Source organism: Halictus rubicundus, chromosome 10, assembly GCF_050948215.1.
Source record: "Halictus rubicundus isolate RS-2024b chromosome 10, iyHalRubi1_principal, whole genome shotgun sequence".
Classification (NCBI taxonomy): domain Eukaryota; kingdom Metazoa; phylum Arthropoda; class Insecta; order Hymenoptera; family Halictidae; genus Halictus; species Halictus rubicundus.
The window spans coordinates 14,849,819-14,871,745 of record NC_135158.1 but is presented as its reverse complement, the minus strand read 5'-3'; the positions used below and the strand labels follow the sequence as shown (position 1 = coordinate 14,871,745).

The 21,927-nt window shown below is 33.8% G+C and overlaps 4 protein-coding genes across 9 annotated transcripts; all 4 read right to left on the bottom strand.

Moving 5' to 3' along the window:
* Positions 1–1,354: 1,354 nt before the first annotated feature.
* On the bottom strand, positions 1,355–6,042 carry LOC143357654 (uncharacterized). Its single transcript, XM_076794177.1, has 10 exons — positions 5,730–6,042; positions 5,376–5,646; positions 4,835–4,998; positions 4,448–4,601; positions 4,047–4,220; positions 3,892–3,942; positions 3,622–3,808; positions 2,657–2,982; positions 2,298–2,489; positions 1,355–1,932 (listed from the first exon to the last, which is right to left on the bottom strand). The coding sequence occupies exons 1-10, from the start codon at positions 5,808–5,810 to the stop codon at positions 1,781–1,783; spliced, it is 1,752 nt and encodes a 583-aa protein (XP_076650292.1). The 5' UTR covers positions 5,811–6,042; the 3' UTR covers positions 1,355–1,780.
* A 1,023-nt stretch (positions 6,043–7,065) lies between these two features.
* Positions 7,066–14,394, bottom strand: LOC143357858 (uncharacterized). 6 transcript variants are annotated; one of them, XM_076794500.1, is made up of 11 exons: positions 14,293–14,394; positions 13,249–13,500; positions 12,073–12,199; positions 10,789–10,932; positions 10,563–10,690; positions 10,200–10,391; positions 9,616–9,833; positions 9,376–9,525; positions 9,124–9,310; positions 8,561–8,885; positions 7,066–7,608 (listed from the first exon to the last, which is right to left on the bottom strand). In XM_076794500.1, the coding sequence occupies exons 2-11, from the start codon at positions 13,396–13,398 to the stop codon at positions 7,250–7,252; spliced, it is 1,980 nt and encodes a 659-aa protein (XP_076650615.1). In that variant the 5' UTR covers positions 13,399–13,500; positions 14,293–14,394; the 3' UTR covers positions 7,066–7,249. The 6 variants fall into 6 exon arrangements, with proteins under 6 accessions (XP_076650615.1, XP_076650614.1, XP_076650613.1 ...); XM_076794499.1 differs by having other exon boundaries at positions 14,213–14,388; XM_076794498.1 differs by having other exon boundaries at positions 13,249–13,496; positions 14,213–14,388.
* A 969-nt stretch (positions 14,395–15,363) lies between these two features.
* On the bottom strand, positions 15,364–16,761 carry LOC143357862 (sentrin-specific protease 8). The gene is made up of 2 exons (XM_076794507.1): positions 16,462–16,761; positions 15,364–16,251 (listed from the first exon to the last, which is right to left on the bottom strand). Exon 2 carries the CDS (start codon positions 16,206–16,208, stop codon positions 15,534–15,536), a length of 675 nt encoding a protein of 224 aa, XP_076650622.1. The 5' UTR covers positions 16,209–16,251; positions 16,462–16,761; the 3' UTR covers positions 15,364–15,533.
* A 35-nt stretch (positions 16,762–16,796) lies between these two features.
* Positions 16,797–20,708, bottom strand: LOC143357861 (methyl farnesoate epoxidase). The gene is made up of 8 exons (XM_076794505.1): positions 20,516–20,708; positions 20,017–20,314; positions 19,675–19,863; positions 19,386–19,572; positions 19,128–19,245; positions 17,887–18,067; positions 17,517–17,776; positions 16,797–17,339 (listed from the first exon to the last, which is right to left on the bottom strand). The coding sequence occupies exons 1-8, from the start codon at positions 20,598–20,600 to the stop codon at positions 17,152–17,154; spliced, it is 1,506 nt and encodes a 501-aa protein (XP_076650620.1). The 5' UTR covers positions 20,601–20,708; the 3' UTR covers positions 16,797–17,151.
* Between the last annotated feature and the right edge of the window lie 1,219 nt (positions 20,709–21,927).

Below are 21,927 nucleotides of genomic sequence, written 5' to 3'. Positions count from 1 at the left end.
TATAAAACTTATTATTAATTCAGATACTAAAACGCTTTCCGTTGGCAATTTAGAATACGACATGTTTGTGAATATTTACAATTTTATAATACGAAACATTGAATAATGAATATATTATTAAATTATTTTTTTTTGTTCAAGACTGTTTCATATTTCTAGCCACGTACACATTTTTTCGATCCAGTTACTTTCTCTTGCTTCGCAAGATCTCCTCTGATAAAAAAAAATTACAAAACTTACGGTTTTCCTTACCCTCACTTTCGATGATTTCACGTAATTGGTAACCGGCCAAAAGAAGTCGGCGATTTGTATTCAGACGCGACGACAGTGCACATTCATACGTATACAGCGTGCCGAAAGATTGACAATGTTTGTGGCTTTCCCGATTATACGGTGAAAGGAGATCATATTCCGGTTCACGTTGTCCCATCGATTGCAAAGTGCAGACACTTTACCATAACTTCGTGACTGAAATTTAAGAAGACGCTACTCTCTAATTTTCTTACAGTCCAAAGCGCCACGGAATGACCATTGAAACAAGAACATAATTCTCTTTAACATTTACGATAAGTGAGCTCGTTAATGAATTTCATTGACCCAAATGAAATTGACATGGCCTAGTCATGAAATAAGAGTAACTAAAAAACTTATTCTATACTGATTTCTACCTTGAAATCAAGACGCGGATTTCTTGCAAAAATTTTAACTAGAAACCTCTTCAAACAGCACTTTTATTTCTTTTTATAATTCAATGAATTTCTCCACTGGTTAGATAAAATTAACATTCTTCAATAAAAATCTTTTGAACGATATATCCGAGTGGCAAGACAAAACTGTTGTTTATAAAATTGATATGTTATGTTCACTTATATGAAAATTATAAAATATTTTCAATTCTTTACCGTACTAGATTAATTTCAAAATTCTTATCTGAAATTTTGAGCACTTGGTTGAAGCATAAAATAGATGTAATCATCTTCTCCAAACAAAGCTTGTAGGCAACATGCTGATTTCTGCACGGTGTATGAGAACTTTTACCGGAAGGTTCTGGGAAAAAACAGCCCATTGTTGCCGCGAAAGATCGCGGCTGTAAAAAAGACTGGAGCTGAAGTAACGAAACACTTCACGTCATTAAGTCTATTCCCTGCAGAGAACGACATTGAACAGGCACATGACCTTAATTAAAGGCAAGATGATACCGTGGTTACTGTACCATATAGAAAGTGTCGGAGAATATGTTATTTCCGTAAAATATAGAAGACAACGTAGCTGATTAGGTATACTATTAGTTCAAAGTATATTAAGACCCATTTTTATTTGCAAAAGTCAACGACAGTCATGAAATTGTATATTCCTTTTTCGTAGAGTATAATTTATTTAATGACATTAAATGCACATCGTACATTTAAAAACGTACAATTACTGTTATATAATTATGAAAACATAAATTAAATGATATTTTATCTTATTAGATTAATTTAGAAAAATTACTGTTATGAGAAAAATAATACTGCACGACATCAATCTGATTTATCTTATCGATATGATTTTCACTAAAACGCCTAACTAAAACGTATTTACATAATGTTAATCCTTAGTGATACAATTTTGAATTAGAATATAATCCAATGCAAATAGCTTTTAAGTAAGTGTCGTATTGAGAAAGATATTAGCAACCAAAAGTAGAAACTATCGAGTCTACAGTAATCGTCATGTTTAGAAACGCATTGGATACTACACTTAAAAAATATACAATTACTGTTTTATACTAGATGTAAGACTAAGAGCTGTCCTGTTCGTTTTCCTCTAATCGTCTTGTTCTTCTGTAGACAATTAGCATCTCCGTAGACCACAGTATCAGAGTCAACGCAGTGACGGAATTCATCAGCACTATGCACGGCGCGTAATATCCGGTGCTGTCACGAATCATACCTGTAATCATGGTAAGCAAAGCACAATAATTGGTTAGGTTAGTGACTCGAAAAAGAACTACAGTAACTCTTCTTAATATTCGGACACTCTTAAAACAGAATTGGTTCAGTACATGACGCGGGAAAAAATTTTGAAAAAATCGCAATTGGTCGGAATTACAGAGAAAGCACTAAAAGTTGTATTTTACAACTTTTTTTATGCGGGCATACGTTGAAAATTTAAAAAATAAGTTTTGTAGTTCCGTGTCGGGTAGTCGTGTTATTGCAGCGCAAATACATAATTTATTTGAATTTTCTAGGGATGTAGATACTTCTGAACAAGAGTGTGTATATTATACTACTAAATATTACAAGGTTTCGACATACCTACGATGGGGCCACCAATTAAAAATACGACACCATTTAAGATCATTTGAATCCCTGTTGCGTTCGGTAACCTGTTAATGGGAACGTAGTGTGGTATCACCAGAGACATATAGATCGAACGAATTCCTTTGGCAGCCCCTAATCCAACAGCGATGAATATCATCGACATAAATCCATTGGCGAATATTATGGCTGCGAAAGAATTATACGTGTCAACGAATTCACAATGAATTCGCATATTTGTTAAATATTCTTTTTTGTTTCGAAAAATCGACTTTATTTGCGAACATCTGCTACAAGTATATTTGTCGCGTGAACGTGTCACTATCGTTTTGTATATTATATATTATAATAAATACCTGATCTAGCAACTATTAAAAGGACCAAGCTTATCATGTACATAATTCTTGGTGGCTGGTTCATCCATTCGCCAAGGAAGGGAGCGACGCTTCGGAAAACTAAATCCAAAGTGCCAATAATACTCATAACGGTCGAAATTTCCTTGGTAGTCAGTTTCATATCTGTTAAAATGAATGGCGTCAATTGCGAAAAATTCGCCTCGGCGAAGATGGCTGTCGACATTCCCGCCATAATGTTTACGAAGATCGGGTCTCGCAGTAAATCCAGATCAAAAAGTTCAACCACTTTCGCAACTATTTCTTTTCGAAATGACTCCTTCTCGGATCTGCAAGTAAAATGCTTTGTAAAAATTGACAAACGATTTTAAACTGTTGGTTGATGGGGTAAATTTTGAATATATAAGCTAGATTTTTCCTTATAATTTTCGTTTGTACGTAATTGATAATTGCATGTATAAAGTTCGATAAGTATACTCTTTCAATGCTCATCTAACGATTACAGCGATTTTCTTATAATTTTCATTTGTATGTAATTGATAATTGCATGTATAAAGTTCGATAAGTATACTCTTTCAATGCTCATCTAACGATTACAGCCTATCTCCAGGAAAGTATCGTATTTTTTTAAAATGGTATTCAATAATTAATGACTGGACCGTGAATGTTCGAGCAAATATGGCAACTTTCGTAAAACATAGCATTCCGACAGTACAAATTCACTCTAGTATGGTCAGCCAATTGGTGAAACTCGCGGCATGACACAGCTACTCCATTGAAAGAAGTATAAGAAAAAGGCGCACATTCCAGGAGGAAATTTCATAGATGCCGCTTTCTTACCAAATTCATAAGAACTTCTGAAGAAAGTGCAAATAAAAATTTAGAAATAAAAAATTACCACAGCAAAAACAGACCATAGCAATGAAGATATTACAGGAAGGAGTTTTTAATTATGCTCGTATACATACTTGTCGTTGCAATCAGTGTCCGTGTTTAATGCAGTTTTCTCATCATCTGGTCCGCTCTCCATCGCCCCCCGCAGATTATGGCTGTTTCCGTTACAAATGTTCAGATTACTGTATTTTATCGAAGAATATGGTTTCTCGTCGAAAATTTTAACGCTACTGCCAAGATTGATTGTGTCGATACTTTTAACTAAAACCATAAAAAATATTCGTAATACACTATATCATGCGCATTGTAGATGCGTGAAATTGTAAATTATTTTTCAAACTTACATTTATTAAGACGTTGTTGACTTCTTGTATTCTCACCTGTGGAGACAGATTAAATATTCATTATTATAAATAGAATGATATAACAGTTAAATACATTTGTTATTAACGCAAAACTTTATCGCGTATAAAATTAATTCCACGTATAATTTCATTACCACTTAACGTCTCCGAAACTTGTCGCACGTACGGTACGTCATATCCGTATATGCTTCCAATTTCGGCGTCATGATCAATGGCCGAAATAATAGCTTTTCTCTTTCTGGGTATGTTATTCACATCTACGATTGAATTTTTCGTGCACTTTTCATCTTGGAAAGCGTTTTCCTCGTCTAAAATTAACTCCATGTCAGCAATAATATTTATCTATATTCCATATAAATTGAATGCTAAAGAAAATGCAAGATTAAGAAACTACATTCCATTTCTGTAATTTTCTCTTCTATAAACATATGTGTTTGCCTAAAAATATTCAGTTTGGTAATAACGAAAAGTACAATTCGTATCGGAATTGAATTATCTCGCCTAATATACGATTTATACATATTAAAATTCTGACCTATGAGCAGAGTTTCCTTTTCGTTCGTTACTGCGTCGTCGTTCGCCGGTTCTGGTTGCACTTTCACGGTTTTCAAATGCCATTTCAGTGGATGAAGTAACGAGCATCCTACCAATGAATGTAAACTAAATGCTCCGAATAATATTATCGTACCCTAGTAACATGATATTTAGAAGTATGTTAAGAAATATGTTTAAACAATTGATAAACAAATGTATGAACGATTCTAAACATCGTCAATTGTGTAATTGTGAAAAAGATCCGCCGTCTGATGGTTCGACAAATTTTTGGAGGGTAACACAACATTTAAAAATATTTTCTATCTTCCATCATAAACATACGATCCAGGGAACCAGAGTATAGAAATTAAATTAATTCAAAATGTACCTGAAATCCGAAGTAAGGGAGTAGGACTCTTGTCACTTGTGGTAACACTATAGGACCTACTCCAACAATTGTTAACGCTAAAGACGTAGCGCGTCCTCTTTTCGTTGTAAAGTAGGAATTTAGTGCATATGAAAAGGCAGCCATTGACATCCACACGCCGACGGCTGTATAAGAGAATGTACTAGTTAGCATTACAGCATAGTACACAGGGTGTTTCGACTAAAATTAACTTAATTTTGGTCATTATTAGTCGCAGAACTTAGAATTTTTTAAAAAGACCTTTTCATACTGTAAATATCAATGAGGATAAGTAATGAAAACTTTGAATGAAACTTATAAAGTATAAAAATACAAATTTTTCTTTTACAGGCACAGATATTTGGTTCGGTTAAACTTCATCTTGGAAACCCAGAAATTTTTAACTTTTTTTATATTATCTTGTAGATCTTGACGGGAAAATGCCAAAAATCGAAGTCTTAACGCGAGGAATTCACTGGTTCAAAAGTTATGCGTGTTAAAGTAGAGTGATGTTGATACTCACAAGTAAAGAAACCGTAAAATATTAAAAGTAGGGCGAATGATGTACTGAATGCTGTCGCAATTACACCAGTAGTGTAAAATATGCTAGCAATTATCCCCACTTTTCTATATCCCAAAGTACGTAGCAGAGGGCCGTTAATTAATCCGAGTATCATGCCAGAAGCTAAATTTGCGTTTATAATAATTGTTGCCTCTGTCGCACTGAAACCGTATAGGGGAAACGTGTCCTTAAATATTAATCCGAACCCATACGGCAGGGATAAGGTTGAGATCTGAAAACCATATTTATACGTTCCATAGTTATTCACAGAAACTGTAATAAAAAAAAACGCAGATCACTTCGCTTGTTATTTACCCCGTTTAAAGCATACGCCAAAACAATCATCCAACCCCATTTTCCATTGGGAGGAACTTTAGTTGTTTCTTCTGCAGTCATTTTTGGTGTATAGATTCCTTCTCCTTTCAATGAATAGCTTAATTACTATTACTTGTTCACACCATTCGTCACCCTTTCTTAGAGTTTTAAAACAATCGAAAAACTAATACAGATTTTGAATCTTTCTCGTGTGGAAACTTTTACAATGATATTCTGACGTTCGAGGATTTTTAGAACAACCATCTGTTAAATAAAACAACTTCACGTCATACGGTTAATAAACGAAGCACTTATCCTCCCGAACAACAATACCGTCTAACCAGTTTCTTCAATGTCTTTATATATTATACTTTTTCGGTCATGCTGTCATATTATGTAATAATTGCTTTCTTTTGGAATCACTGGTTAGAATCACTAATCTACACGTCATTAAACATTGAAAATTACGTATAGCGCTCATGACAACTGTGAAAGCGTTTTATGATAAATCACCGCGAATCGCAATTGGAGATGTAAGAGGGTGTCGGAGGAGCGATACTAATCTTGCGTTCTCATGGTGATAGATCTTGAACTGCCTTCGAGAGGCGAATAATCGTTACATTTTATAATGATTCAGATAAACCGCTGATATATCTAATCTACACTACTGTCTTCTTCCGTATACTTCTATCAAGGTTGCGTATTCTGAAGGAAATTGCAACAAATGTTATGAATTTTCTGTTAACGTGAATCAATTATTACTTTTTAAACAAATAAGCAATGCTCAATGCTCTTTTTTAAGCAATTCACATACGAGAATATTATTTTACATATTTGGTTCAAATTTACAGCGTAGATACAGTGTTAAATAAATTTTATTATAAAATATGAGACGAATGAAAGTTTACACTTACTTAAGTAATTGGTGGATTCGTGTACAACGATACTATCAGCTAATAGAGATTCCGTGTGAGATTAATATATCACAGACTGATGAATCATATCTACAGACGCAAATATATTGCACCTTAACGTGAAAACACATTCCGATGATAGTCTTACGAGGACGTTAATTATTCCGATAAAAAGTCAAGTAAGTACGATTATATGAATTTTTACAGTTTTTATTTCATTATACATATCGTTCATGTACAGTGGATACAAAAAGTATTTGAGTTCCCATTCTCGAGAATTTGTTCGAACTATGATAATTTCGTTTAATAAATGCAGTGTTAAAAGTTTTAACGAATACTGACAAGAATTTTCTGTAACTGAGCAGAAAATAAATAATAACGACGGAAATGTGAGAGTTATGTGTAAAAGTAAGCAAAGGACATGGATCGAAGAAGAATTTATTAAACTCATCGGCTTCGCTACGATTTGTACGTTCGTGCACACGATAAATACATTCAAAACTAAAACTAGAAAACCATTTATTGCTGGCGTTTTGTACTTATTTTTACGTTTCGATAATATCCACAAATTCGTGGGAAAAAACGAAGATCGTAGTTCACAGCAATTTATACTGCTACTTGTTTTTCTGCTGTATTTTTCTCTCGTGCCGCTTTTTTGGATTTTCGTTTCGTGTAACACATCTCGATACACCATGAAATCGTAGTGTAAAATGTTAATATGTTCAAACAATGAAGCGTAATCATGTAGTCGGACGAAACGTCTCTAATGTATCCAATAACTGGGCCTAGGATTAGCGCAACTATGCCGCTCGTCAACAATTGTATGCCGGTCGCGCCCGGTAATCTTGATAATGGAACATGACTCGGTATCACGAGGGCCATGAAAATTGTTCGTAAACCTTTCCCGATGCCCAATAAAACCGCAATCGCCAGCGAAATTCCGAAATCTTGTACGTGCGCCATTACTGAAACAAATGAACTAAATGTTAGCACACTTACTTCGTACATAAAGTGAAAAAAAAATGTTGGAAAAATTGCAATTGGTCGGGATTACAGAGAAAATATATAAAAACTAATGGTTTAATGGTTAGCTTTTCTATATTAATAAGAAAAAAGATCAGAAAACTGCAACAAACTACAACCTTCAATAGAATGCTTCAACTCTTGATTCAAGAGATTACGATGTGATTAGACGATAACTTATTAATTCGATAACGCATAAAAATGATATTCACAGTTATCTGTTGCGTCACACTGCGAATTAAATTGCGTTCGCGCTTCGCTGCAAAAATGGTTACAGACATTTAGCAGATAAAGTCAATGTAACATGCGAGGGATACAATTGGAATTATTAGAGTTATTTTCATTCTCCAGTATTTGTTCGTGTGACTATTATGGCTCGTGAAAGTTTCGTTAAATTCTCCGAGTCACGACGATTGCCCCTCCCGACAATAAATCGCTTATTTTAGCTGATAAGGCAATCGAAGCGATAACTAGTAAGGAATCGCAGATGCAACTATAACCAAAGGCGTGCAATTCATATTTCGTAACGGATAAAATTTTATTTTATAGAAGATCGTATCATGGTTTTCTTGTTAAATTGTAATGATTTGACTTACATTAAAAACAACGGAGATGTTTCAGGTGGAAACGTTAGGTGACGCACTCTGTATACATATAAGGGAGGTTACTTGGCACATCAACCTTGAAAACATGCTCCAAGGTCATCAATTGGATGAGACGTGACGTAACGAAAACAGTCACCAACGGAAATGATAAATGAAAGGAAAACAGGAAAAGGTAACTGCATCTATAATAAATCTGGCACGGTCGTTGCCCAACCGGTAGACCGGATGGGTATCAGATGGTTAATTATAGCGCATTTAATGTCTATTAATATGTTCGAACATTTCTTACCGATGCGACCAACTGCCATTTGACATACACCAACGAGGAAGAAAGTTCTATTGCTCCATCCAATGAGATTGGCTATGAACGGAATCGTTAATCGGGTGAGCACATCAACACCAGCGAGGATCGACATAAACATTGCAACTTGCGTTTTCGTGTATCCGTATTCAGCTAAAATGAACGGCGTCAGCAGCGAGAAGTTCAACTCTGTGAAAGTAGCAAACGTCAGGCCCACCATCAGATTCACGTAAATGGAATCGCGAAGAAGGTCCAAGTCAAAAAATATAATTAGCGTTTGCCAGAACGTCCTCCGCTCCTCTTCGACAGGCTCCTGAAACCCAAAAGCAATTTGGAAATTTCAAAAATTGAGAAAGTCGGAAAAAGTCTGAATCTTCTCTAAAATATTTTTGTCCTGCGGAAGGCGTCGACAGAAATAATCTAACTATGATTTTACAGCGTTCTCCAAAGCGCTGTAGACTTCTTTTTTCTTTTCTTTACATTTTTACCCAAATCTGATTGCTTAATCGGGAAGTAAAAAATTTTAAATCCAATTACAGAAAAATGCTTACTTGGTTTATTAAGTGATCACATTCCATCTCCTCGGGAATTACCATGGTTTGCTCTACAACTCGTTTGCTGAGTGGATCCTTACAATCATCAGGTTTCTCGTTGTTTTTATTAACAACCATCAGCAGACTCGTATTTGATTGATAGCCGGTCATTTTCTTCCGGTAAGCATCATTTTCACTATACTGTCTACGAACATTATACATAATTTCTACGATGACTTATTTTGGACGATCTTCGCTTGAAAGATTTACCTATTGATATTTTTTATCGATGATCCTCTAGGGAGACTGGTCTGCCTCAACACAGTCAACGACGTTTTCCTGTAGGGACTTTTAAAAACTTCTTCCTTCTTTGATGCTCTCGACGTTACTGACGCCGTTGAAGTATTTTTTCTCGAAAACCTATTTTGTTAAAACTTTTCTCTGGTACTCTTTTCATGGTACTGCAACGCAAGTACAAAACAAATCACATTTTCCGATTTTTGTGCTTACCATCCATCGTTAGCTCGTGACAGCATAAGGACACCAGGAGCCAACACGTCTATACCGGAAGCGCCATCTTCTTCGTCGTCGTAATATAAATACTGACTACTGAACTTTTCTTTTGCGAGACTCAGAGCACCGTAATTGCTTCGATTGTCATCCAAATTTTCCGTGGTTTCGATCTCGCCCGTAATTTCTTTCTTCTCATCTGGTGGCTCTGTGTTGACCTGGGAAAGGTATAGTTACCATTATCACAAATATGTACTGTATGTTACAATTTTGCCTAGGACTTGACATTGAACCTTGTACAGTTATTATTATATTTATTGTTACATACTTTTTAGACCGTTTCACTAAAAACCAGCGCCATTAGTCAACGTTCGAAACAATAATATAATAAATCGTCTACTTTTGTTCTACGCTTTAAATCAACAAATTATGTTTCATTTTTAACATCACATTTTAAAGAAATTCACCTCAACAACAATTCACCGCAAGAGATGAATCATTTTACAGAATGTAAAATTAGTAAACGGGTGAATTTTCATCCTGAGAAACGTATGAGGGTTAATAGTAGTCTTAATATTACGTACCTTCGTGTACGTTAGCGGCTCTTTGTATTCTTGGTCCTCGTTGCCATTTAACTGATCTGTGTTTCGTTTCTTTTTAAGATGTCGAGACACAGGTTGCAACAAAAGAGCGCACGTAACTCCGTTAAATGCAAGACCGCCGATAATAAGGGTGGTGCCTTCTATATCATACGTGGGCATCAACAATGTGATTATCTAAAAAAAAATGAATGTAATCATTAAAAATTTCCTTTATATTCACGCGTTCATCGAATATTCTCAGTTTGAGCTTTTACATTTTCTGTTACTTATTTATATCTGTTTGCTTTACGTTCTTGATTATCAATATCTCGACTTATTAATTATTCTTATTTGTTATGCAATGACCTGCGGTATTATAATAGGTCCCAGACCCGTACAAGTCCAACTGAAACCCGTCGCTATTCTCCTTTTCTTTTTGAAATAAGTATTTAAAGCTAGAGCATTCGACGACAATGTTATGCCAATTCCGAAACCTGAAAGTAAGTAATCGCGTACATTACATAAATTCTGTCACTCTGAATTAAGAAAAAAATAATAAGACTTGGACGAAATAGTGTAGTTAGAAAATTACCATACAAGATGGAGAAGAAAACTAAAGCACCGGCAAAAGATTTCATAGTTGACAGTACTGTGATCGACGAAGCGCAAATCAGAGAACCGACGAAAGCCACCTGTCTGAAACTGAATTTCCTAAACAGCGGGCCATTGAATAGTCCTACAACAATAAAAAAAAAAAATTGTACGAAAATACTTAATACTTGCTATGAACTCCTATTCAGAAGACTAATTTTTTAATCACTGCAAAGTGGGCAGCTTTTTTATTATCTTTTTCAGAAACAAAAACAGTAGGTAAAGCAACAGACACAAGCAACACAATTTAAACTGAAACATGAAATGTTAGCGATGACAAAATAATTTTCGAATACACATTGGGGATGATTATTTAGAGCATTTTTTGCGAAGATAAGCTATCGCGGATTATGTATCGTAACACTTAAACTCAATAATATTCTATAATTTTGAAGCCGCACATTTATTATTTTACATTTAAAATTCTTTCCGAGAATTAACAGTTGTTACTTCTCGATTGCGGAGTTTACGCATTTGTAATAAAAATGGGTGGGCGTAATTTCAAACAGTAGAGTGATGAAAAGAATTTGAGAGTAGTAACGCATTGTTTGCAACTTAATAAAACTATAAAGAAGAGAGATAAACTCCTATATCCGCAGTATAGTAATTATGGAGGTGGAGTAACACATTAATTCAATTAATTTTAAAAGAATTAATGTAAAAGAATTCTCATAACAATTCAATTTTAAATTTGATTTTACGGGGATTTCAAGTTCAAAATGAAAGGCCATGCTAATAAGCAATTCAATTTTTTCTTTGATCGGCAGTGATTCCTGGATATGTTGAGTGTCCTGTCACTGCAGTTATGGTCGATAGAATACTGTTTACCGTAAAATGTTCTCTGACACTTTTTCCTATTTCTGTTAAATACGTTTCTATGACAACCGTTTGGAAATAATGATATTCGTTGCATGTGGAGTTAAGAGCGCGCATGGTACAAACAATTCGTTACGAAATCGTAAGTAGTTAACACGAATATCACGAAAAGGTGATTAATGTATTACGTCTATCGAAGAAGGAAAATATTAACAGCAGACCGTGATAAGGCTGCGTTCCCTTTTCGAAATGTGTGTTCGACGCGTTGTTTTATCAGTTCCTATCGGACAGTTACATCTTTTGATAATGGATACGCACGTAAAGCGGCCATAGAGCGTTCAAACGAAATGGTAAGCGCACATGTTAAAACCATCAAATAATGACTATTATAGCTGCGGAAACGTCTTACCTGTACAAGCAGTTACGGCGCAATTTATATTTATTATGGTTGTCGTTTGCGACGTACTGATACCCAACTCAGCAAATCGATCTCTGAATATTAAGCCGAAGGATTGTAACATTGGTAATATACACAACTGAAAGAACCGTACCAATACTGAAATTCATTTGCTAAAGCGAATATTAACTGTTTCACAATAAAATAATGTCTCAGATCTTCGTTTATCTCAAATGCACTTAAAAAGTGATCTTTGTTTAATCGAGGACGTGTCGAATATTTTTCATTCTACTACCCATGGCAAACATTATTCGATCAAACAAATCAAGTGTCTATCATTGTCGATGCCCATATTTTTATCTCAGTTATTCGGTCAGTTTTTCATATTTTACAGAATGAACAAATTAGACACTGATTCTAGAAACATTTAGAAATTATTTATCGTTCGAAATATTAAAAAGTATTCTAATGCTTCGTAAAGGTATGTTCATACTTTCCTAAAATGTCATTGCTTCTTATACCATATTTGTCTTATATATACATTATTTTCCGTGTTTAATATACGCCGAAATAACTCGTCGACTGCGGATTTGATTAATTTCTCATCAAATCGATTTGATCCGATGCAAAGCGGTAAAAACATTTAAAGAATTTAAACACAACGTTGTATTAATTTCAGCTGATTAAAATGATTAAGAAAAGAAATAAATGTGTACGTAGCTCCCGTGTATCTGGGAATTAATTATTATTTTGCATAAAAATGCACAGTTTAACAATCACATTTGCGGGTTTTGATTGAATACTTTCTGCCAGGGGTAGTGCGAACGCGTTAGCATCGCGTTGCAAATTATTCGCTGAACAATATTCAGGAGTAAACTTTCTAGGTGTCTGAGAATACTGCGAAAGTGCGAAGAAATGTGCGTGATAGTAAAACCGGTTTATGACTACGAAATGTATGTCTACGTATAGACAGCGGATTTTATGCATGTATTACAAAAATGAGTGGGCGTATAATTTAAAAGAGTAAAAACATTAGGAGAATTTAACTGTTACATTCTTTTCAACCAATTACACCTATTAAGAGAGAAAATATTTTACCGCAGTTTGTTCCAGTTGAGGTAGAACATTTTTCTTTCGCATAAAAATCCGCGGTCGATTATCGATAACGTTCGGAGATTTTGCACTCACATTAGAAAATCCAGCGGCTAACACGATGATCCAACCCCAGCCGCCATCAGGCGGATCAAAGTTATCGCCGGAATTTTGCTCGTCTTCCTTTTTCTCTTTCGCTTGCTTTCCATTTTCCTCGAGCTCTGGTCCGTTTTGCCTCACTGACATGATCGGATCTCATTGACTAAGATTGGAGAAAGTGACATCACACTTTACTCCCGAACTCCGGTTAGCGCGGTTAATCCTTCAAAGATATCAGACTGTGTCTATCTATGAAAATAGTATGACTCGAGTTAAAAAAAATGACAGTCATTTCGGGTTTAAGAACTTAAGCAGCATTCCTGCCGTTTCAACAACTCGATAAAGCTGTCTTTTGCGTAGTTACACGATTATCGAAAATCCTCTGATGTTTCTTGCGTCGGAATACAACAGGTTCTTACGTTTAACACGTTCGCACCGGATGACGCATATGTGCGTTTTTAAATTCTTCAAACTTGTCTTCAAACGACTTATCGTGAGATACGTTATAACGTACGGTTTCAATAGTTAGAAAATATGAATCGATTCAAAAATATAGAAATATTTTATTGAAAATAGTGTAACTTCGCGAAGCGTTGCGAACTCGCTCAGTCACTGCGCTAGAAACGTAGAATTTGTTGTATTCTATAGTAAAAAATGGCGATCAGTTTTCATTATTGTATTCGACAAAAGACAACTCGAAACATTCCTCGTATCAGAATACAACGATTTTTTATTTTATCGCAAATTGAAATGATGACTGCTATGTATAATTTGTCACAAAAACGTTAGACGACGGTGATAACAATTTTTATAAAATTCAGGAAACATTTGATTTATTTATTTCTTGATCGATTACTATTTTAGCAGATGACTATCCTGTTGTAGTTGTTAATATTCCTGGGAGATGGTTGGAATAGTCGCGTCGAGTTGCATATTGTGCTATATGGTAGTAATACTTAACAGGTTTCCACACAAAGCAAGAAACACTTAAAGACACTCAAGTATGGTTTCTACGATTAACGAGTATTGTTAGCGAGGCACCTTTAGCGTTTCGCGAGTCAAGAGATAAACTGCCGAGTCAAATACGATTCGACGCGTGTATTATATACATCATGGACGCATATAGACTGACGCTGAATCGTATCTGAGATTCATGTTTGGCAATATTCCTCAGCCGAATTGCGATCGAGACCTGCGTGATATTATTTAGTATACTACATTGTTGCCAACAACTTGCTGTGTTGTATAAATTACTAAGAAATTCATGATTTATGTAACTATTCTAAACTTCTAAGTTAAACAGCTTTTTTTTATTGGAGCATCGTATGGGCACTTCAATATTGATTCATAAGATAAAAACAATCATTACATTTTTTATTATATTACACGTAGACACTATTATATAATAATAATAATAATAACAATATTTTTTGGCATTCGAACGGGTTTTGCGCCTCGTAGTTTATTGATTTCGTTGTTCCTGTTGCACGACAATAATTTTTCTGTTCATTACGTTTATACTCCGGAAATATACATTCTTCATGCAAATATACATGAATTTTCATGAACCAGAAACAGGATTCAAAAAGGTTCTATTTTAAACACTTTTCTACTTCGAGTTTCAAAAGATAACGCTATAAAATTCGCAATTCAAACATGTGTTTTATACGTTGAAAAATCAGTAATATAGGAATACTTACGAAAGTATACTGACATAATAAACCGACTACAAAATATGTCCTAAATACTAATAATATATCTTAAGATAAGATACTCTTACAATTAGTCATAACTGATCATTATCTGCAAAACCTATTTTCGTTGTCCAAGTAGATTAAATCATCCTCGACTGAGACTAAGCGTATCTTTATTCTTTTTAGTGGCATGAGAAAATTTCTGTAGAAAAACATATTGATTTTAAAAAGAAGAATGTAACAAAAACTTCCTTTTGTGTGATCATACTATTCAAAATCTTAAGGAATACTAGTTTTGTTGGAGCCATATCATTTTCGTTAAAATGGATCTTATTGTCTTCTATAAAAAAAGTTTATAAAACTTTTCAGAGAAAATGTCTGTAGAACAGTGTCGTTGAAAAATATGTTAACTAGAGAATATCTTCAAAAATATCATTTTTATTCATCTCTTATTTATGTACACATATGCAATATAATACTATTAACAAAATACATAATAATGTATAACTACAATAATGTAAACTGAATTTACAATATATGTACCCAAAGCATTTAAAAAAAATGTAACAGTTCCGAATCTACAGGAAATTATGCGTTTTTAGCACTTTCTTTCTCCTTTAATTCATCTATTAGGTCCAATAATTGTCCACGTTTTCTGGAAACCAAACTTTTGGTTCGGCTATAGTCACATCCACTTACTCGACCAGTTCTTAAAACATGCTCCATAATTATATCTGTCAAGCACAACACATAAATTCCACAATCATATCCATTATCTTGTTGTGGACAATTTGGTTCCACAAATTTCTTTTCAGGTTCATCCTTGCCGAGCACATAACTCATTATGTTCCTTGCTAATTTCATAGCAGCATAACTGCAGCCTTTAAACGAATCGAAATGATAACATGTTTTTTCTTGTGTACAATACACTAACAAGCTCCAGTGTGATCCTCCTGCTGATTCTCTACTGTCACAATCGTTTAAAGGGAACAATATGCATTTGCATTCTGCTATACTTGTAGAATTTAAAAATATATCGTATTGAGATGGATCCGTCAGTTTTAACAGTTGCGTTAATTCAGGACCAATAAAGTATATATCTTTCTTTCCATCCTTGTTAACTGTGACATCCAAGTATTCAAAATAAAATCCTATTATGACATCGTTCAACCAATGTGGTCCTTGAAGTAATGTAACATCGCTTGCTCTGATTACACAGTCGTAGTAGCACAAAACCATTGGATCCTGATTCCTTTTTGCCATATTACCCACGATCAGAAGTAAATGACCATTGATCGACGAGAATCTAAAAAGTAATAATATGTAAATTGAATTGTAACCGGCACAATCTATATTAAAACAATAAGAAAATCAATGATAATTATAATACACCTAAATAGAAAGCAAACAGCTTTGTGACTAATCTATGTGAACTTCTTAGTACCATCAAATACAAATTAAAAGTATAAGAATGTTTATGTTTATAAAGTACTAAAATCATTAAGTGCATACTTACATTTATGACATGATTAAAAAATAATTAATTTTTGCTTAAGTATATAATACAACACCAATCAAAATATTTTTGGGCAAACTTTCTCGTTTTATATTAATAACGATTTATGAAATTTTCATCTTCTACTATCACCAAATTTATTTTCGGACAAAATAATACATACATGATCGATAATTTAAATTGTTTTGTTTATTCTACATTGGTAACGAATCATAACGAATTCAAAACGTCCAGAAGACTGCGTCAAACTACAAACATGATGCAAAATATAACAAACTATTGATTCGTGCCTTAACTTTTTTTTTATTGAGAGGGAGCTTCTGTTTTTCGGTTCATCACCGCCGTCTTGCGGTCAGAAGGAGGAATTAAAATCGTTCTAATGCACTAGCGCTAATTTCAAATCTGTGTATATAAAATTTCTTTTTATAAACAAAAACAATAACACAATAATCCTCCAACTATGTGTATCGCTTAAAGTACAAATTGTCAATGAAATATATATTATCACAGAATTTTCGAAATATAACGAAAAAAGTAGAGAACACAACATTAACAACCATTTAATTGAAAATACAGGTGTGCGATACACTGACTCTAAATGATTAGACTTAAAATAAATATTGTGTAGTGCGCTTACGAACAATCAATCTCTTTGGAATGTGGTAATGAATAAAAGAACTTGTTTTATTATTATAATGCCTGTCTTTGAGTAACAACAATCTCCATTTTAGGCGGTGCAGTAACAAGACCATCGATTCCGTGAAGTTCAACATCAGGATGATTCTCTGGTAACGTAAAATTAAGTTTTTGCAAAAGACACGCTACGATGAGGAAGACTGTATTCTTCGCCACTGCTTCACCCAAACACTTTCTGCGACCTGTAAAGAAAATAATTTAATATAATAATAAAAAAGGTAATAATCAAAAGAAAAAAAATGTTATGTATACAGATTTTCGTATAGTTAACTTAATTTATAGACTTTATTTATAATTTTCGGAAAAAAATTTGTTACCTTATTTTATCTCAGATGAATAAGTAATTGTAAAAATAATACCTGCTCCAAAAGGCATGACCCATGGGTCATCAACAAATTGTCCTTCTTGGTTGATGAATCTCTCTGGACGGAATACTTCCGGATCACCCCAGTGCTCCTTATCCAAATGAACACTTTTGAAGTTAGCTAATAATAAAAAATTTCGTTTTATTTCATAACCTAACAAAGACGAATCGGATAATGCCCGATGAGGAAGACTAGTTGGAGTAATGTTCGCGAGCCTTGATACTTCCGCCAGGACTGCGTTCAGATACGGTAACCTACGGATAATAATTTTAATTAATATTAAAAATATAGAAAATGAAAAGGTACTGTTTTAACATCGCATAGTAATTCTAGTACTTATGACTCTATACCAAAAATTCTTCACCTGCTTTTATCATTAACGGAAGGACAAATATCCCTCCCTATAGTGATGTCAATTTCATCTTGTATTTTAAGCTGTACATCACGATGTACCACGAGGTATGCTACGACAAAACCAATCATATTGTCTGTTGTATCTACGCTAGCTGAAAATAAATCTTTCAGGACGTATTGCAACTGATTTTCTGTAAAAAAACGTATTTATATTATCCATGAGAAATACTATTAATAATACAAATTGGTATAAATTATAATTAGTGTAAAGTTTTCATTACTGTTGCTTTCATTATTGGATTGTAAAATAAATTCGTACAGTTGCAAATATAAATATGTCCTAATATTAACAATATAGTTGTGACTCATTACAAATGTAGATAACTGTGATTAAATAAAAAATATTTATAATCTACGATTTTGTAATTGATTGATTGCAATTCTCTATTTTGTTAATAATTGATAAGAAGATATCGAAGATTACTGAACAAATTGTTACGAACTAAATAACAAAACGTGAACTACGATTTAATTTTTCGTGTAGTGCATGCCATGATTTGAAGCTATGTAAAAAAAAAATTAACTACGGCGTGACCTAATTTAAATACTATAAACGGATAACCGGTTCATCGAAATTAGTTCTCAAACTTTGAGACGTTATTTAACTGTTTACCGTGAGTGAACATTAAACCGGTTTTATACTTTTGTAGAGATTGTTTAATCGATGAGGTATACTACATCTGTGTCAGTGAATTCAAGTAGCTGCAGTTGATAACGATGCAGTTTGCGCAGCAATTTGTCAGAAACTGTCATAATTAGGAACTGTATACCAACATATGATTATTAGTAGACAGCAGATCTTTATTCAAAATAAAAATTTTCCACCCGAATTGCAACAAACTAGAGTGCAGTAGAATCGGTAGGTCATGCACAGACACGTCAGACGGTTCAAACTCGATTTTCTCGAAAACAAAACCTTATATAAACAAATTTTATTGTATATTTTCGATTTATTTTCATTTGCAGAATCACCCCTTTAAAAGGGTGGGTAAAATATAAATATGTTTAATAAAATTCAATTTTTTATTATGCATTATAATAAATTCGCATGCCATCACCTAATGCCTGCTATCCCCTGATCATTTTATGCGTACTTATAAAAGGCATTTTTCGTTTTTTGCTGGCCAAACAGACGCTTTAATTGCTAGTTACGCCTCTGATTAAAAATAGGAAAATAAAAGGAAGGATTACCAGTAAAGAAACTATAAGGTGACTTCCTCCTTTGTATATCAACTTCCTCCAAGTAGGAGTCCACAAAATTCGTACATTCTCCAAACTGTTGATTGTTTTTATGTCTTGATATCACATCCTATAAATATAACATTACAAAGCGAAAATAAAATCTTAATAGAAAACTGTTAAAAGATAATAAATATATGACAGAGAATTAAAATTTCGATGATGGGAAATAAAATTGACTTCGCCATTGCGAATAGTTGTGAGACTTACTATGAAGAATTTATTTATACGTTTTTGCCGCTCTTCAAACAATGTGTATCCTGTTAAGCGTGGGAAAAAGTGTCTCAAGAAAGGAAAATGATTGACAATGCCTCCAAAGATATTTGCGCTTTTAAATAGATCTTTCAGCACACCGATCGCTTCCTTTAATTGAGGAGTCTCATTGCCTATTTCAAATCTGCACGTTGTGAAGAAAACCAGAGTACAATAATAAACATAAACAAGTATAGGGGATATTTTCTATATAAAGGTGCATAATGCCATTTACGTTACTACGTACTTCGTTCCTTCCAATATGAACCAAACATGGCTAAAAACGGCAACGCAAATAAACGAATAAATATTAATCGGAGTCCCATCTGCCGTTAATTCAATTATCATATTCGTTAATGTACTCGCATCCTGCTGCAGTATATACTCCATAGAATATTTTCCGAAACCATATTGCCTTAAAGTTCTCAACGCAAACCTGTATTTTCGATTTTATTAAGTGATGCGCAATTAAAATTTAATTTCACTAAAGTAGTGCAACCAAGTAGAAGCTATATAGACTAGTTTTAAGTTAAGTTAATTTAAATTGCGCATTAAGTTATTCTTAATTCTACCAATTTTTTATGTATACCTTCTTTGGCTATGCCAAAGATCCGAGTCAGTGAATAATATTCCTCGCGGCGTACCACCGCATCTATATTTAAACATAAATCCGTTCGGTCTACCATCGAATTCCGGTCTATTCAACATCTCCGTAATAGCATCCTTTCCAGAGACTATAATCGTCGGTTCCTGTATACCTAATTTAACACTAAAAACTGGCCCATACTTTTCAGCCAAGCGACTCCAAACGTCACAAAATAGTTTCTCTTTCCTCGCTAACTTTGCGATATGGAATAAATTTCCAACGATGGGCAAGCCCCGTGGTCCTTCATTGAAATAAAACAAACGATTATCACTAAACTGTGGGATCTTCATGCAAAATAAGAACGTTTACACTATTTTAAGTTTTTCATGCAATACATTTTTGTCATAAATGCATGAAATACGCAGTCTGATTATTATATACAAAAACAAATTTAGGCAACAGTTTAGCGACATTAGAAAATCTTCTACATGAGATTCGTTACCTGGAGGAAATTTGCGCGGTCTTCGATAGTCAAGCAGCACTTTCAAAATTAACACAGTCACGAGCAACAAAATGCCAAACCACATCGTTGAACTGTATACCTTTACCGACGTTTTGTCAGTAATTTTGTTGGAAACGAATTATATAAATCACCTAACTCTTTCACCGCATATCGGTTAAGACTGTTTCGAGGTTTCACGTGTATATGACCAAGAATTCGTACGACTATGGCGCACCCGGAAGACAGTCTCCAAATTGTGAAATGACCCCTTTACTACGGGTTCTTACGTACTACACGGTGCGTAGCGATGGGAACACACGGCGAACGTAGCCAGAGAAACGACAACTCAATTTCCATTACACCATTCATTTCATTGTTGGACAAAAATGCTATTACCGTATTTTCATTCGGATTTAGTACCTACATAATATTTTCTGTATTACATATCTATATCGAAAAATGTATCGTACGGAATTGAGTTTCATAAATCATAAACAATTCACGCCATTGCTTTCACACCTGATACTCTGTGTTCGCGAATTGTTTACTTTTGAAAGAAACATTATTCTGGTCACTTTCATCGACAATTTTTGAAAATATCCGGCTTTCTAAGTGGTTCAGTTTTTTGTATTATTTTTAGCACTGCATAGTATACCATTTAAGAGTTAGCGTCTTCATTTATAGAACCGTGGAGTCTCAATAATACAAACACGAAATCCATATAAAAGTAATTGATCGGAATTGTTTCGAATCTGTCACTGAATCTTCAGAGAAAGTTATTCTCGCCATCAGAAATAATCTTGTGTTTTTTCAACTTTCTTTTGAAATATACAGAATATACTGTAATCCATGGTGATCTTTTTTATTTATACTGCATACTCATTTCACAACTTTCTTTCGACCATTTTTATGTACCTTTTGTAACAATATTTAAGAAATATTGTACCCCTTATAACAATGTTTAAACAATATCGTACCCCTTATAACAATATTTAAGAAATATTGTACCCCTTATAACAATATTTAAAAGAATATTGTACTCTCATAAAAATATTTAAAAAATGTAACAATGTATAAAGAAAGTATTAGTGCCATCATTTTTACAAAATATAGTTAAGATTAAAATGTTTAGTAATGGGTAACGGTTTACCCACAATTAGTATTACCTGGAGTACGTTCTAAAACAGTGATGAGTCACGGTGCGTGAGCTGCGTACGGCCCACTAATTAATAATTACTATGGCTATAAAAATTTAATTCTGTAAATTAACTGTTCGTAAACTAATGCAGAATTAATTTTGGTCTTGTTATTGAAAGTTATTGAAAGCAACGTTCTTAATTGTTTCAGATTTTTTAGCATACGTATATGTACATATGTATCCCATGAAGAACAATATTTTAGAACGAATCAGT

Coding starts and splice junctions, on each gene's coding strand:
- LOC143357654 (XM_076794177.1), bottom strand. CDS start 5,810: ATGACTGCAGAAGAAACAACTAAAGTTCCTCCCAATGGAAAATGGGGT. Junction 4,221..4,447: donor AAAGGAAACTCTGCTCATAG/GTCAGAATTTTA, acceptor AGTTAATTTTAG/ACGAGGAAAACGCTTTCCAA. Junction 2,490..2,656: donor TTTAATAGTTGCTAGATCAG/GTATTTATTATA, acceptor ATTCTTTCGCAG/CCATAATATTCGCCAATGGA.
- LOC143357858 (XM_076794500.1), bottom strand. CDS start 13,398: ATGTCAGTGAGGCAAAACGGACCAGAGCTCGAGGAAAATGGAAAGCAA. Junction 12,200..13,248: donor TAGCCGCTGGATTTTCTAAT/GTGAGTGCAAAA, acceptor CGGTTCTTTCAG/TTGTGTATATTACCAATGTT. Junction 7,609..8,560: donor AATGGCAGTTGGTCGCATCG/GTAAGAAATGTT, acceptor CATTTGTTTCAG/TAATGGCGCACGTACAAGAT.
- LOC143357862 (XM_076794507.1), bottom strand. CDS start 16,208: ATGGCAAAAAGGAATCAGGATCCAATGGTTTTGTGCTACTACGACTGT.
- LOC143357861 (XM_076794505.1), bottom strand. CDS start 20,600: ATGTGGTTTGGCATTTTGTTGCTCGTGACTGTGTTAATTTTGAAAGTG. Junction 19,864..20,016: donor CTTTGGCATAGCCAAAGAAG/GTATACATAAAA, acceptor TCGAAAATACAG/GTTTGCGTTGAGAACTTTAA. Junction 17,340..17,516: donor GGTCATGCCTTTTGGAGCAG/GTATTATTTTTA, acceptor TTTTCTTTACAG/GTCGCAGAAAGTGTTTGGGT.